Source organism: Dromiciops gliroides, chromosome 5 (assembly GCF_019393635.1).
Source record: "Dromiciops gliroides isolate mDroGli1 chromosome 5, mDroGli1.pri, whole genome shotgun sequence".
Lineage (NCBI taxonomy): Eukaryota > Metazoa > Chordata > Mammalia > Microbiotheria > Microbiotheriidae > Dromiciops > Dromiciops gliroides.
The window spans coordinates 282,752,447-282,764,449 of record NC_057865.1 but is presented as its reverse complement, the minus strand read 5'-3'; the positions used below and the strand labels follow the sequence as shown (position 1 = coordinate 282,764,449).

The window sequence follows — 12,003 nt, the reverse complement described above, 5'->3', positions numbered from 1 at the left end:
ACTGTGCTGCATTGGGGCTACAAAAACAAACAAAAATAGTTCCTGCCCATAAGGAGCTTACATTCTATTAAAAGGATATTTGTAGGGGGCAGCTAGGTGGCGCAGTGGATAGAGCACTGGCCCTGAATTCAGGAGTACCTGAGTTCAAATCCAGCCTCAGACACTTGACACTTACTAGCTGTGTGACCCTGGGCAAGTCACTTAACCCCCATTGCCCCACAAAAAAAAAAGGATATTTGTGTACAGATAAATAAAAACAAAGAATATAAAACATTATACAAAGTGATTTCAAGAGCAAGTCTCCAAATGGGCTTGAAGGAACATGAAGGCACTGTGTAGAATAGAAGTTCTTCATCTGGGATCCTTGACTTATTTTTTAAAAATAATAAATATTTTTATTTACTGTTTTGAGTTTCAATGTTTATCCCTCCTTCCCTCCCTCCCTCCCTTCCCCCCTCCTTAAGTCAGTAAGCAATCAGATATGGGTTATACATGTGTGATTATGTAAAACATGACCGTATTCGTCATTTTGTACAAAAAACACTTGAACAAAAGAAAAAATGAAAGTGACCAATAACATGCTTCAGTCTGTGTTCAATCAGTATTAGTTCTTTCTTTGGAGATTGACTTTGTTTTTCAAATCACCTTGAAAACTATTCAATACATTCGGTTCCCTTTGCAATCCTAAGTATCTTGTTTTATACATATTGCTCGTGTATCTCCATCATCATTCTGGTTGTCCTCCCCAGGATGGGTTTGTTAGCATCCTTCCTCAAGTGGGGCTCTCAAAACCAAAACATTGTGTTCTTGACATGGCTTGAGTAGGGCAGAGGTCAGTGGGACTATCACCTTCTGCAATCTGGACACATGGGCTCCATCGATGCAGTCTACTGTCCCATTAGTTATTTTGGGATGCTGACTCAGGTTGAGCTGACTTTAAGAAGGGGTCCAGGGCACAAGAAAGATCAGGGACCCTTGATGTAGCTAGAAGGGTGTGCCCAACTTGTTGGGGATAATGAGAGGCAGAGGGGAGGAAAGACTACATGCTAGACATAGGAGACTGTCTATGTAAGGAGCATGGGGAATGAGGGTAGAATGTGGGGCTGGATAGTTTGACTAGGAGACTAGATAAGGAAAGTGATATGGGAAAGACTGGGAAGGTAGGTGGGAGCCAGGTTGTGGTGGGATTTATCTGAACATTTCAGAATTATTAAAAAAAAGAAGAAGAAATAAAATTTCAGAATTTTGTTTTATTTTCTGCCACTAGTACATGGGAATCACAAGAACTCTTTCTTACTAGATCAAAGAAATAGACAGCGCTTCATTGGACTGGATAGATATTTTGATTCTTTCCAAATGTGAGGGTCTGAGGACTACTTTGATATATTCTACAGAAACATTTTAGAACCTTAGACTAGAAGGACCCTTGTTCTTGTTCAATTGTGTCCAACTCTTTATGACCCCATTTGGGGTTTTCTTGACAGAGACTGGAGCAATTTGCCATTTCCTTCTGTAGCTCATTTTACAGATGAGGAAACTGAAGCAAATAGGGTGAAGTGACTAGTCTAGGGTCACACAGCTAGTAAGTATCTGAGGTTGAATCTGAACTCAGATTTTCCTGACTCTGGGCTCTATTCACTGTACCAGATGCTGCTCCAGGGGGACCCTTACAAGTCACCTAATCCAATGCACTCATTTTACATAAGAGGAACTGAAGCCCAGAGAAGGCAAGGGCCAATGTTACATGGTGAGTGAGTAGCAGTCAGGACCAGAAACCCAGCTCTTCTGATGACCAGTTCAGGGTTTTTCTTCCCCCATGAGATCATAGAGGGCTCTACTCTCCCTTTTAAATTAATATAAACATTAACTTATAGGACTATTTAAAAATTTTAATTGATATTAAATATTTTTGTACGGAGAAGTCATTTTTTCTTTTCATAATGTGTTGGGATAGTTTTCATCATAGAGCTAGAAATGGAAGGGGCCTCAGAGGTCATCAAATCCAATGAGAGGGTGCTAGATTTGGAGGCAGATCACTTGGTACAGTCATTTACCATCTATTTTCTCATCTGTACAATGGAGTTAGACTAGCTGTGAAGGCCTGTCCACTTTACCTTTGTAACATCTCTTACATATGCCCCATTTTTTCCTCTGACATGGCCGCCATCTTGGTAAAGGCTCTCATCATCTCAGGCCTGGACTACTATAATAGCTCCTGGTGGGTCAGCCTGCTTCCAGTCTCTCCCCAGTCCAATCCATTCTCCATTCAGCCACCAAAGTGATTTTCCTAAAGTGCCGGTCTGACTGTCCTGCCTCCCTATAATAATAATAATAAACTCCAGTGGCTCCCGATTGCTTCCAGGGTCAAATATGAAATCCTGTTTGGCGTTCAGAGCTCTTCATAAGGTAGCTCCCCACCCACTTTCCAGTTTTAGCCCTCACACCCCTCCACACAGGCTACAATCCATAGGTAACACCAGCTTCCTTGCTGTTGCTCCCTCAAGATACTCCCAACTCGGGGCACTGTCACTGGCTGTCCACTCATGGGGTGCTCTCCTCATTTCTGTACCCTGGCTTCCTTCAAGTCCTAGCTAAAATCTCACCTTTCCCAAATCGTCTTAATTCCTCCCCTCCGTTGATTCTTCAGAATTGATTCCGTTTATGTGTATGCAGTTGTTTACATGTTTTCCTCCATTAGATGGTGAGTTCCCTGAGGGCAGGAATGACCTTTTGCCTTTCTTTATAACTCTAGCACTTAGCACAGTGCCTGGCCTATGTCAGGTACCTAATAAATATTTATGCGCTGACACTGGAAATGGGAATGAAGAGAAAGACACTCCAACAGGATGCTTGCTTCACCACACAAAGTAACACTCGGATGATTTTCAAAATTCTGGACAGAATCCAGAGTCCTTCTTAATCACCCACCTTCGTGCTTTTACATTATAGGGAGCAGTCTGGACTTGAGATTTCACTTCCTCTCTCCAAATAGACCCTCACCTTCACAGCAACTTAATCATCATATTAGAATGATCCTGGGGGGAGGGGGGGGTATGTATTGAGGGGTAAAGGGACTTGCCCAGGTTTACAGTCAGGTTGTGTACAACAGGAACCCCAATCTTCCTTGTTAAGAGGGAGGATCTCTGTGTCCTTAGTAATTCTGCTCAGCTACTAAAAATCCACTCAAATCCCACTTTGCATTCCAGGGGCTTCCTTGTCCCATAGCATCCTTTCTCCTTTCCTTTTCCCTACCTAGAGGACTGAGGCCATGCCCTAGTTAAAGCTTGGGTCTCTCTTAGAACAAAGCTTCTTAAACTGTGGGTCTCCACCCCATATGGGGTCCCCTAACTGAATGTGGGGATCAATTTGGCAACTGAGAAAGGTTAGATATGCCTATTTTATATATGTATATGCCCAGGTTGCATAAAAATTTTTCGGTTGAAAAGGGGCTGCAAGTGCAAAGAGTTTAAGAAGCCCTGTCTTAGGGGGCAGCTAGGTGGCACAGTGGATAAAGCACTGGCCTTGGATTCAGGAAGACCCGAGTTCAAATCCAACCTCAGACACTTGACACTTAACTAGCTGTGTGACCCTGGGCAAGTCACTTAACCCTCATTGCCCTGCAAAAAAACAAAACAAAGCAAACAAAACAAAGCAAAAAAAAAGAAGAAGCAGCCCTTTCTTAGAACACCCCTAGATACTAATTCCAGCCCCTGGGGAGCATGGAGGAAGCTTGCCCTATTTATTTCTCATGGCTTTTCTGGGAAGTGTCTGGTCATTTGCAGTTGGCAGAAAGGAAACATTTTTTTCCAAATGGAGCCCAAGCCTGCTCTGGGCTGTAGGAATGTTTCAGCAGCCCCTGGACCTTTGTGGTGGGGCTTGAGGGCCCTGTCAGGCCCTGAGTCTGGAACATCAGCAAGCAGGAGGGCTTGCATCTCTCTGCTCTGGCCACAAGGCAGACTGGCTGGTATCTATGCATACTGTCCAGCCCCCTTGCAAAAGAAGGTCCTCACCAGCTGGTTCTCTACCTGGAAGTCTACTTGGGTGAGGGGAGGAAGGTAGGCCATGGTCAGGGTCCTGGCCGGCCTGGACTTCTCGCCAGCCTCCGACCTACTACTACCCCCGCCCTCCGCCTCCAGCTCCACCCTGCTTCACGGAGGCGGCCCGGGCTGGAGGGAAAGGGCCGCTTGGGGCTCCCCCAGCTCAATTCTCCTGCCAAAGTGGGGGTGGGGGGCTCCGAAGGCCGGGGTGCGCGGCCAAAGGCCGGGAAGGAGGGACTGGGGACTGCGTGGAGAGAGGGAGGAAGGAGGCAGTGACTCACCTCCTGTAACCGTACACCCCTCCCGGTCTGCCTCTCCCCTCCCTGCCCAATCACCTCCAGGCCTCCGGCCGCCGCTGCCCTCCCCTCTGCCAGCGCTGCATTTAAAGGAAAATGGAGGGGTGGCCCGGGCCCCCAAGCCCCCCGCCCCCCCTAGCCCCGGCTCCACCGTGACGGTGACGGTGGGGGCCCTGAGCTGCTCCAGCCTCCCCCCCCCGCCCCGGCTGCGTCCACTGGCAGGGAGAGGAGGCCGGGAAGGCCTGGAGAGGGGGGAGAAGGAGGAGGAGGAGGAGGAAGAGGAGGAGAGGAGCGCCGGCGAGCCGCTGGGGCTGGGGGCTTGCAATAGGCACCCCTGAGGCTTCAGTACTGCCCCGCCGGCCGCCGCCGCAGCCCGGGGGAGGGGGCTGCTTCCTCCTCCCCCTCCCCCCCCCAGTCTCTAGCCTCCCCCTCCCCCTCCTCTTCCCCGGCTGCACAAAGAGCAAGCTCAGACTCGCAGCCCCTTCCCCTCCCTCCAAATCCCGGGGGTCTCGGGGCAGGCTCCGCGGTAGCCGCCGCCGCCGGCTGGGAGGCGGGGAAGCCCCGGCCGCGCCGGCCGCTCCTCCCAGCTAGTGCTGGGGGCCGGGGCCAGCGAGCCGCCCCGCCCCCCGCCCCCTCCCCTCCCCCGGCCCGCCCCGCCCCGCGAGCTCTCTCGGGAGGGGTCGGGGGCGCGGCGGCCGGCCAGCCCTCCCCCTGCTCCCCTCCCTCCGCCCTCCCCTTCACCAACCCCAGCGGCTCGGCTGCCCCCGCCGCCACCTCTGCCGAGCCTCGGCTGCGGGCGGGCGGGCGGGCGAGCGGCCGGTGCGGGCCGGGCCGGGGCGGGGCGCGCGGGCTCCGCCAGATGTGCAGCAGCTGCAGCAACAGCAGCCTCCGAAGCGGCCGCGGCCACAGCAGCCTCGGCAGCCGCCGCCAGTGACCGGGCACGGGCCGGAGCGGGGGGCGCTGCAAGGCGCCGCGCCGGGCAAGACCGAGACTGAGCCACCGGGGAGTCCCCGGGACCCTCCTGCGCAGCCCAGCCCACGCCTCGGGCTCGGGCTCCGGCTCGGGCAGATGGAGGGGGCTGCGCCTCCGCAGCTGGCCGGCCCCCCTCCGCCCCCCGGCTGCGGCGCCTCGGACCCAGGGTCGGGAGCTGCAGCGGCCGCGGCGGCTACGGGGACCCCAGCCCCGGCGGGCTCGGTGGCCAGCTTGGGCACTCTGGCGTCCGGGGCGGCCACGGAGCTGAGGAAGCAACAGCAGCAGCAGCAGCAGCACGGGGTGAAACGACACCATCACAAACACAACCTCAAACACCGCTTTGAGCTGCAGGAGACCCTGGGCAAGGGCACCTACGGCAAAGTCAAGAGAGCCACCGAGAGGTTCTCGGGCAGAGTGGTAAGGGCAGCCCCCCTTTGCCCCCTCTGCTTGGGGGCAGCTGAGGACCGAGGTGGCGAGTGTGCGTGCGTGCGTGCGTGCGTGTGTGTGTGTGTGTGTGTGTGTGTGTGTGTGTGTGTGTGACAGTCCTTAGGAACTTGGCCCGGAACCCCCTCCCCTCCCTTGCCCACCCCGACCCCTCGGGCCAACTATGAAACAGACGAGTGCCAGTATCCATGCCCAAACACTTGTTACTCTTGTCTGCACATACTTGGGTGGGTAGGGGGGCGTGGGTATCGACCCCGCTGCAAAGTGGTATTTTTGATTGGAAAGCACTTGGTGGTGCGTTTGTATTCCCCCTAACGCACACCCATTCAGACGCGTCCGCGGGGATGCCTTCATCCCTCTCCTCCAGACACACATCTTCTGGTCAGCCGCAGCCCATCGCCCATCCACCTCCTCAAGCTACGGCTGCAGGAGGCACACAAGCACACGCGGACCGTCTCTTCCGACATCCACCCATACACTGTACGTTCACGCACCTACTTGGGCCCCGGGGTTGCCTGCATTGCTCCTAAGAGGCCGGTGGCAGGCTCTCGGTTTAGCTGCTGGAAATGAGTATTGGTCTCAGCCAGCTAAGCAGGGACAGGGAAGAACCTTGCGTGCAAGGGAGCTGCTGACAGTTTTGCTTGAACTGAGGGTAGGTGGGTGCGTGGGGAGAAGCTCAAGTTTTCTTCATCTGCGACCAACCAGCCAGAGGCAGTATTACAGATTCCTTTGCCTTTGAAATCTTGCTCCCTCCTTGCTCCAGTGCCCAGGGTGATCTGGCTCAGAGTGACTGACTATTGATTGCTTCTTAATGGATGACTGGCCAAAAGCTTTGCTAGCTCAGGTGGGCTTCTTCTCCCCCAGCCCGATACAGTCATTTTAGTGCTGCCTTCTGCCAGCCATGCATTGAGCTACATACTCATTGGTCTTTTTGGAAAGTGACAGGCAGCTAGCTGCAGGGAGATGCGTCCCTGAATCTTTAAAGCAGATTAAAGGCATTTCCATAGCTTCCAAATCAGAGCCAGAAACTAGTTTAGGAACGCGTTTATGGAGTGACATGGTGCATGGTGAGGTTTAAATTTGTTGTTGGGGGTAGGGGTGTGCAAATGGGGGTTCTGATCTCTGCCCTGACCACAGGCTAATAGGAAAACTAAATCGTTCAGTGAAGTGGGATTGTTGATTTTTTTTTTCCCCTCTGAGTCTGCATACCCACAGTGATATGGAAAAAATGAGGTAACCATCTGGATAGTAATATAACACTAAAATGCCTTTAAGTATCTGGTATTTCAGGTAAAAGGTCTTTTTTTTTTTTCTATTTGAGGGAAAGGGGGTAGGTAGGACTGAAATATTTGGACAAATGCCTTCTTCACTATACTCGTGTTCTCCTATCCTGGGTTGGAGGAGGAAGCTAGCTGCTCTCAGAGGTCTCTGAAGGTGGGATGGTGAGCCTTGCTTACTTTTGGGGGAAGTAGCTGTGCCTTGGATGTTGCGTTCAGCTAGGACAGCTGGCATCGGCTTAGGGCACTTAGACTGAGCACTCAGGTATGTTCTGTGCCACACTCGTACTGGAGGGGACATTCACCAGAGCAGAAGAGATCCATCATCCTCGGCCTTAGGAGAGAATGAAGACTTGAAAAACATGAATTGGTTTCTTGGAGTGGATATGATCTTAGCTCAACCTCTCAGACAAGCGAAAGCCTGGCTTTTCCCCTCTCCTCCAGCTGCTGGAGATCCTGAAATAAAATTGGACAGATTCGGAGTTGTAGCTGGCAAACTGGGCTGTAAGGGTAGCTAGATTTGGCTCTGGGTGGAGATCCTGCTGTTGAGGAGGGGGGGAATGGCCTGGGGGGGAGCAGGGGAGGTGCTCAGGTGCTTAAGACAATCAGCTTTTTCAGTCTGGGGATTTTTGTCCGTAGTGGAAGGTGAATAGTAATTCTCCTTCTGGCCATTATTTCTGCTGGGGGAGGGTAGAGTAGAAGGGAATCTATCTGCAGAAGGGAATCTATCTGCATCAATGAATAGCAGGCTTTCTTCCTTTCAGTTTGTCTTTCTAGAGAAGCAAAGTATATGCGTTCTTTAGCCACCAGGGGGTGCACTGAGAAAAGGCTTGACCTCCCTCTGTTCACAGTCGATTGGCACCAGGGGTGCCAAGGTCACTCTTGTAGCCCAAGTTGGGTAACCCTGTATCCTTCTGGTTAGTGCAGCTACATCTCTTGCTCCGTAAATAATAATCACTCAGATTTATCTAACACCTTCAATTTGTAAAGTGCTTACTGTGCAAAGAAGAATACAATGCTGGCATTTCTGTAGCGGATTGCTTTGCAAAACCTTTAAATGTATTTCGGTGCCAGCTGAGCCTCTGAGTGGACATGGGAGGGAGGTACTATTACCCCCATTTTACAGATGGGAAAACCAAGGCATAAAGAGACCTCCTATTTAGTATGTGCCAGTTACTGGGAATACAGAGGCAGAACCCAAACAGCTCCCTGTCTGTCTGTCCTTCAGTGAATTTTGTTTTCACATCCCTACTTATCATGTTATATTGTCCATGAGAGTAAGGACTATATCTTATATAAACTTTTGTGTTTTCCTCAGGGCTCAGCACAGTGATGTGTTGGTGCTTAAAAAACATTTGTGGTCTGGTGTGGGAGCAGTGCCAAAGAGATCTGAATTCTCTTCTGAGCTTTGCCAATTACCTGCTGTTTGACCTTGGGCCAGTCACTTCCTTCTCTGGGCCTTGGTGTTATCATCTATAAAATGGCCTGAAAGGCTTCCCTAAGCTCCTTTCCAGCTCTCAGGTTCTATGCAAAGTAGGAAGATACAGGGCACAGTATCCTTCCTCCCACCCCTAAATATATAGTGTTGGTGATCATTCTTTCCATGTATTCATTGGTGAATTAAAAAAGGAAGGAGAAACAATAGTTGCCAGATTATAAGCAAGGATTTAGCAATTCACTTAGCACAGTGGATAGCAGCAGTCTGGGCCTGCAGTCAGGAAGACCTGAGTTCAAATCCAGCCTCTGACAAGGACTAGCTGTGTGACCCTGGGCAAGTCACTTCATTTCTATTTGCCTCAGTTTTCTATCCATAAAATGGGGTAATAATAGCACCTACCTCCCAGGGTTATTATGAAGATTAAATAATACTCGTCAAAGGCTTTGCAAATCTTAATGCATTCTACAAATGCCATTACTATTGTTACTAGGTAATTCTTGTTCTTGTGGGGGTAGATTTTTCACCTTGTTTTGTTTCTCATTGATTATTGCTCACATTTCTACAGCAGTTTAAAGGTTACTAATGGCTGCTGTTTCTGTAAAGCTTTAGAATGGGAAAGCGTTGTGCAAACAGAATCTTGGGTCTCACAACACAACCTTATAAGGTAGTTGCTCATTATCCCCATTTTGTAGGTAAACAAGACTTTGAGAGCCCAAGAGGCCTGGGTTCAAATCCTGCTTTAGGTCTCAGCTACCTAGGTAATCAGGTACAATAATAACAACAATATAGTTAATGTTTTGTAGACCATTTTAAGGTTTGCAAGGTACTTTGCAAATCTTCTCTCTTGATTCTCCATTTTACAGATGAAGAAACTGAGGCACAGAGAGGGTAAAGTGACTGACTCAGGGTCATGTAAGGAGTCAGTGTCTGTTGTGGGATTTGGAACCCTAGTTTTTCCTGACCCACAAGTGTCATCATTGCTCAAAACAAACCCATGATGGAGACAGTACATAAATTATTATTATTTCAGTTCAGTACTACTAAGTGCCTACTATGTGCCAGGTCCTGGGGGTTACAAAGTCAACTATAAAATAGTCCCTACCTTCAGGGAGGTTATATTCTTTTGCATTTAGCTGGCATATATAAAGCTTGCCAAGGTCTTTCTGCATACTTTCTTGTTTGAGACTCACAGCAACCCTGTGTGGTAGGTGCTATTATTATTTTAAATTATTTATTTAAAACTTTGCCATTTAAAAGATGAGGAAACCATGGCAGACTAAGCTTAAGTGATTTGTCCAAGGTTACACAGCTAGTAAATATCTGAGGTTGGATTTGAACCAAGGTCTTCCTGACTCCAGAACGGACTTTCTATCCACTGAGGCACCCAATTAACTGTCCCTAATCTATCTCACTTCAATTCCAGACCTGGCTTTATTATCTTAGTCTCGGGTCCTTCTGAAAAGTGGAGAAGTTCAATGGATTATGATGCCCATTTTCCAGATAAGGAGACTGAGCTTCAGAGAGGCAAAGTTGAACACCCAGGTAGTAAGCATCAGATCTAGCCGTCACCTGCCTCTCCATCCCCACCCCCACCTCAGTGTACTCCCCATCTCTTCATGTTGCCTCTCTCTATTCGTTGGTGGGACTGGAGTATTCTTCCTCTGACTTCAGTAAATAATCAAATAATCAAGAACATGCCCGGTGTAATTAGCAAGGTGAGATCACAGGAAATAGTGAAAGGAAGCTTTGGTCTCACAATGGATCCTGGGGCATTTCTGGCTTCCTTGGGTGTGTTGCAAAACTTTTGTTTTGAAAGTGTGTTCAACCCTTTGGGTCAGTACAGATGACACAATTCAGGTGCCTGCCCTCGGTGTTGACTTGCCCTCCCCTAACCTTGGGGTAAGACTCAGTAGGTATCACATACAAACTAATTCCACGGAGGAGGGCATCATGGGATCATGAACAAGGCCAAGTTCTGATTCCAGACTGAACCTCATTATCTCTAGCCTGGGGCAGCTTGCATCAGCTGCCCTGGGAGACATCAGGAACACAGTGAGGGAACCAGACCAAACCTGGATCATCTCTGGGGCGCCCCTGTGCCGCCATCTTGGAATTGGTTGTTTGCTTGAAGTCCTGGATACTTGCTGAGCAAGGGGAGCCTTCTGACCAAAAATGGGTATTTCTAGCACTGGCCAAAAGTTATTCATAGTCTAGGGCTGGAAAAATAAAGATTTGGGAGGCTAACTAGTCGGTTGGAGCACTTGTGGGGGCCTGTGAGGATGTTCCTGGAAGCCAGTGGAAAAAGTTGACTGCCACCAGTATTGATAGCTCTTCTGTAAAGGTTAAGAACCACTGGTGTGTTTTTTGTTTATTTTAACGGCTGTAAGTGACCTTAGACATCTTGTGGTCTGACTACCTCCAGTAACAGACTAGGAAGTAGAAGCCAGGGAAGGGAAGTGATTTGCACAAGAACAATAGAGCTAGTGGGATTGGGGGCGGTGGTGGTGTAGGACTGGATCACTTGACTTCTAATTCATCTGTCAAACCTTTCCTCTCTTTTCTCTTTCTTTCTTTCTTTCTTTCTTTCTTTCTTTCTTTCTTTCTTTCTTTCTTTCTTTCTTTCTTTCTTTCTTTCTTTCTTTCTTTCTTTCTTTCTTTCTTTCTTTCCTTCCTTCCTTCCTTCCTTCCTTCCTTCCTTCCTTCCTTCCTTCCTTCCTTCCTTCCTTCCTTCCTTCCTTCCTTCTTTCTTTCTTTCTTTCTTTCTTTCTTCCTTCCTTTCTCTTTCTCTCTATCATCTATCTATATCATATGCATAATATATACCAAAAAATAAATGCACATTAATTTTTTTTGGGGGGAAAGTACTAGCAGTGGATGGGGGTATAAATCTAGAAAGTCAGGTGGCTTAGTGGATGGAGCACCAGACTGAGTTGGGAAGACCAGAATTCAAATCTTGCTCCAGACTCTTTGTGACCCTGGGTAAGTAATTTAATCACTGTCTGTCTCAGTTTCCACATCTGCAGAATGGTTATAATAATAGTACCTACCTCACAAGGTTGTTTTGAGAATCAAATGAGGTATTTTTGTTGTTGTTGTTTTTGTTTTTTCACGGGGCAATGGGGGTTAAGTGACTTGCCCAGAGTCACACAGCTAGTAAATGTCAAGTGTCTGAGGCCGGATTTGAACTCAGGTCCTCCTGAATCCAGGGCCGATGCTTTATCCACTGCGCCACCTAGTGGCCCCAAATGAGGTATTTTTAAAGGGCTTTGCAAACATTAAAGGGCCATATAAATGCTAGCTGTTGTAGAACGACAGGCTTTTAGCCATGTTCATTAGGAATTCAGGCCATGCTCTAGAAGGCCTAAGTTCAAATCTTCCCTCTAACACTTTTATCATGTTGTTATTGTTTTTATTATTATTACTACTGTTATGTCAGCTGAGTTTTGAAAGAATCAAGGTATTCTAAAAAGTGGATGTGGAAAAGATTTAATTCCAGGCCTAAGGGAAGGCCTGTAAAAGAATGGTGTAAGTGGTGAGTA

General features: G+C 48.7%; 1 protein-coding gene across 2 annotated transcripts in view; it reads left to right on the top strand.

Moving 5' to 3' along the window:
* Positions 1–5,170: 5,170 nt before the first annotated feature.
* The window catches only part of NUAK1 (NUAK family kinase 1), a 67,519-nt gene continuing 60,686 nt past the window's right edge, over positions 5,171–12,003 (top strand). The window contains exon 1 of one of the 2 annotated variants that reach the window (XM_043967265.1): positions 5,171–5,722. In XM_043967265.1, the coding sequence (XP_043823200.1) occupies positions 5,402–5,722 (321 nt within the window). In that variant the 5' untranslated portion in view covers positions 5,171–5,401. Of the gene's footprint in view, positions 5,723–6,743; positions 6,817–12,003 lie in introns of those variants that run through there. The other variant, XM_043967266.1, reaches the window with a different exon arrangement.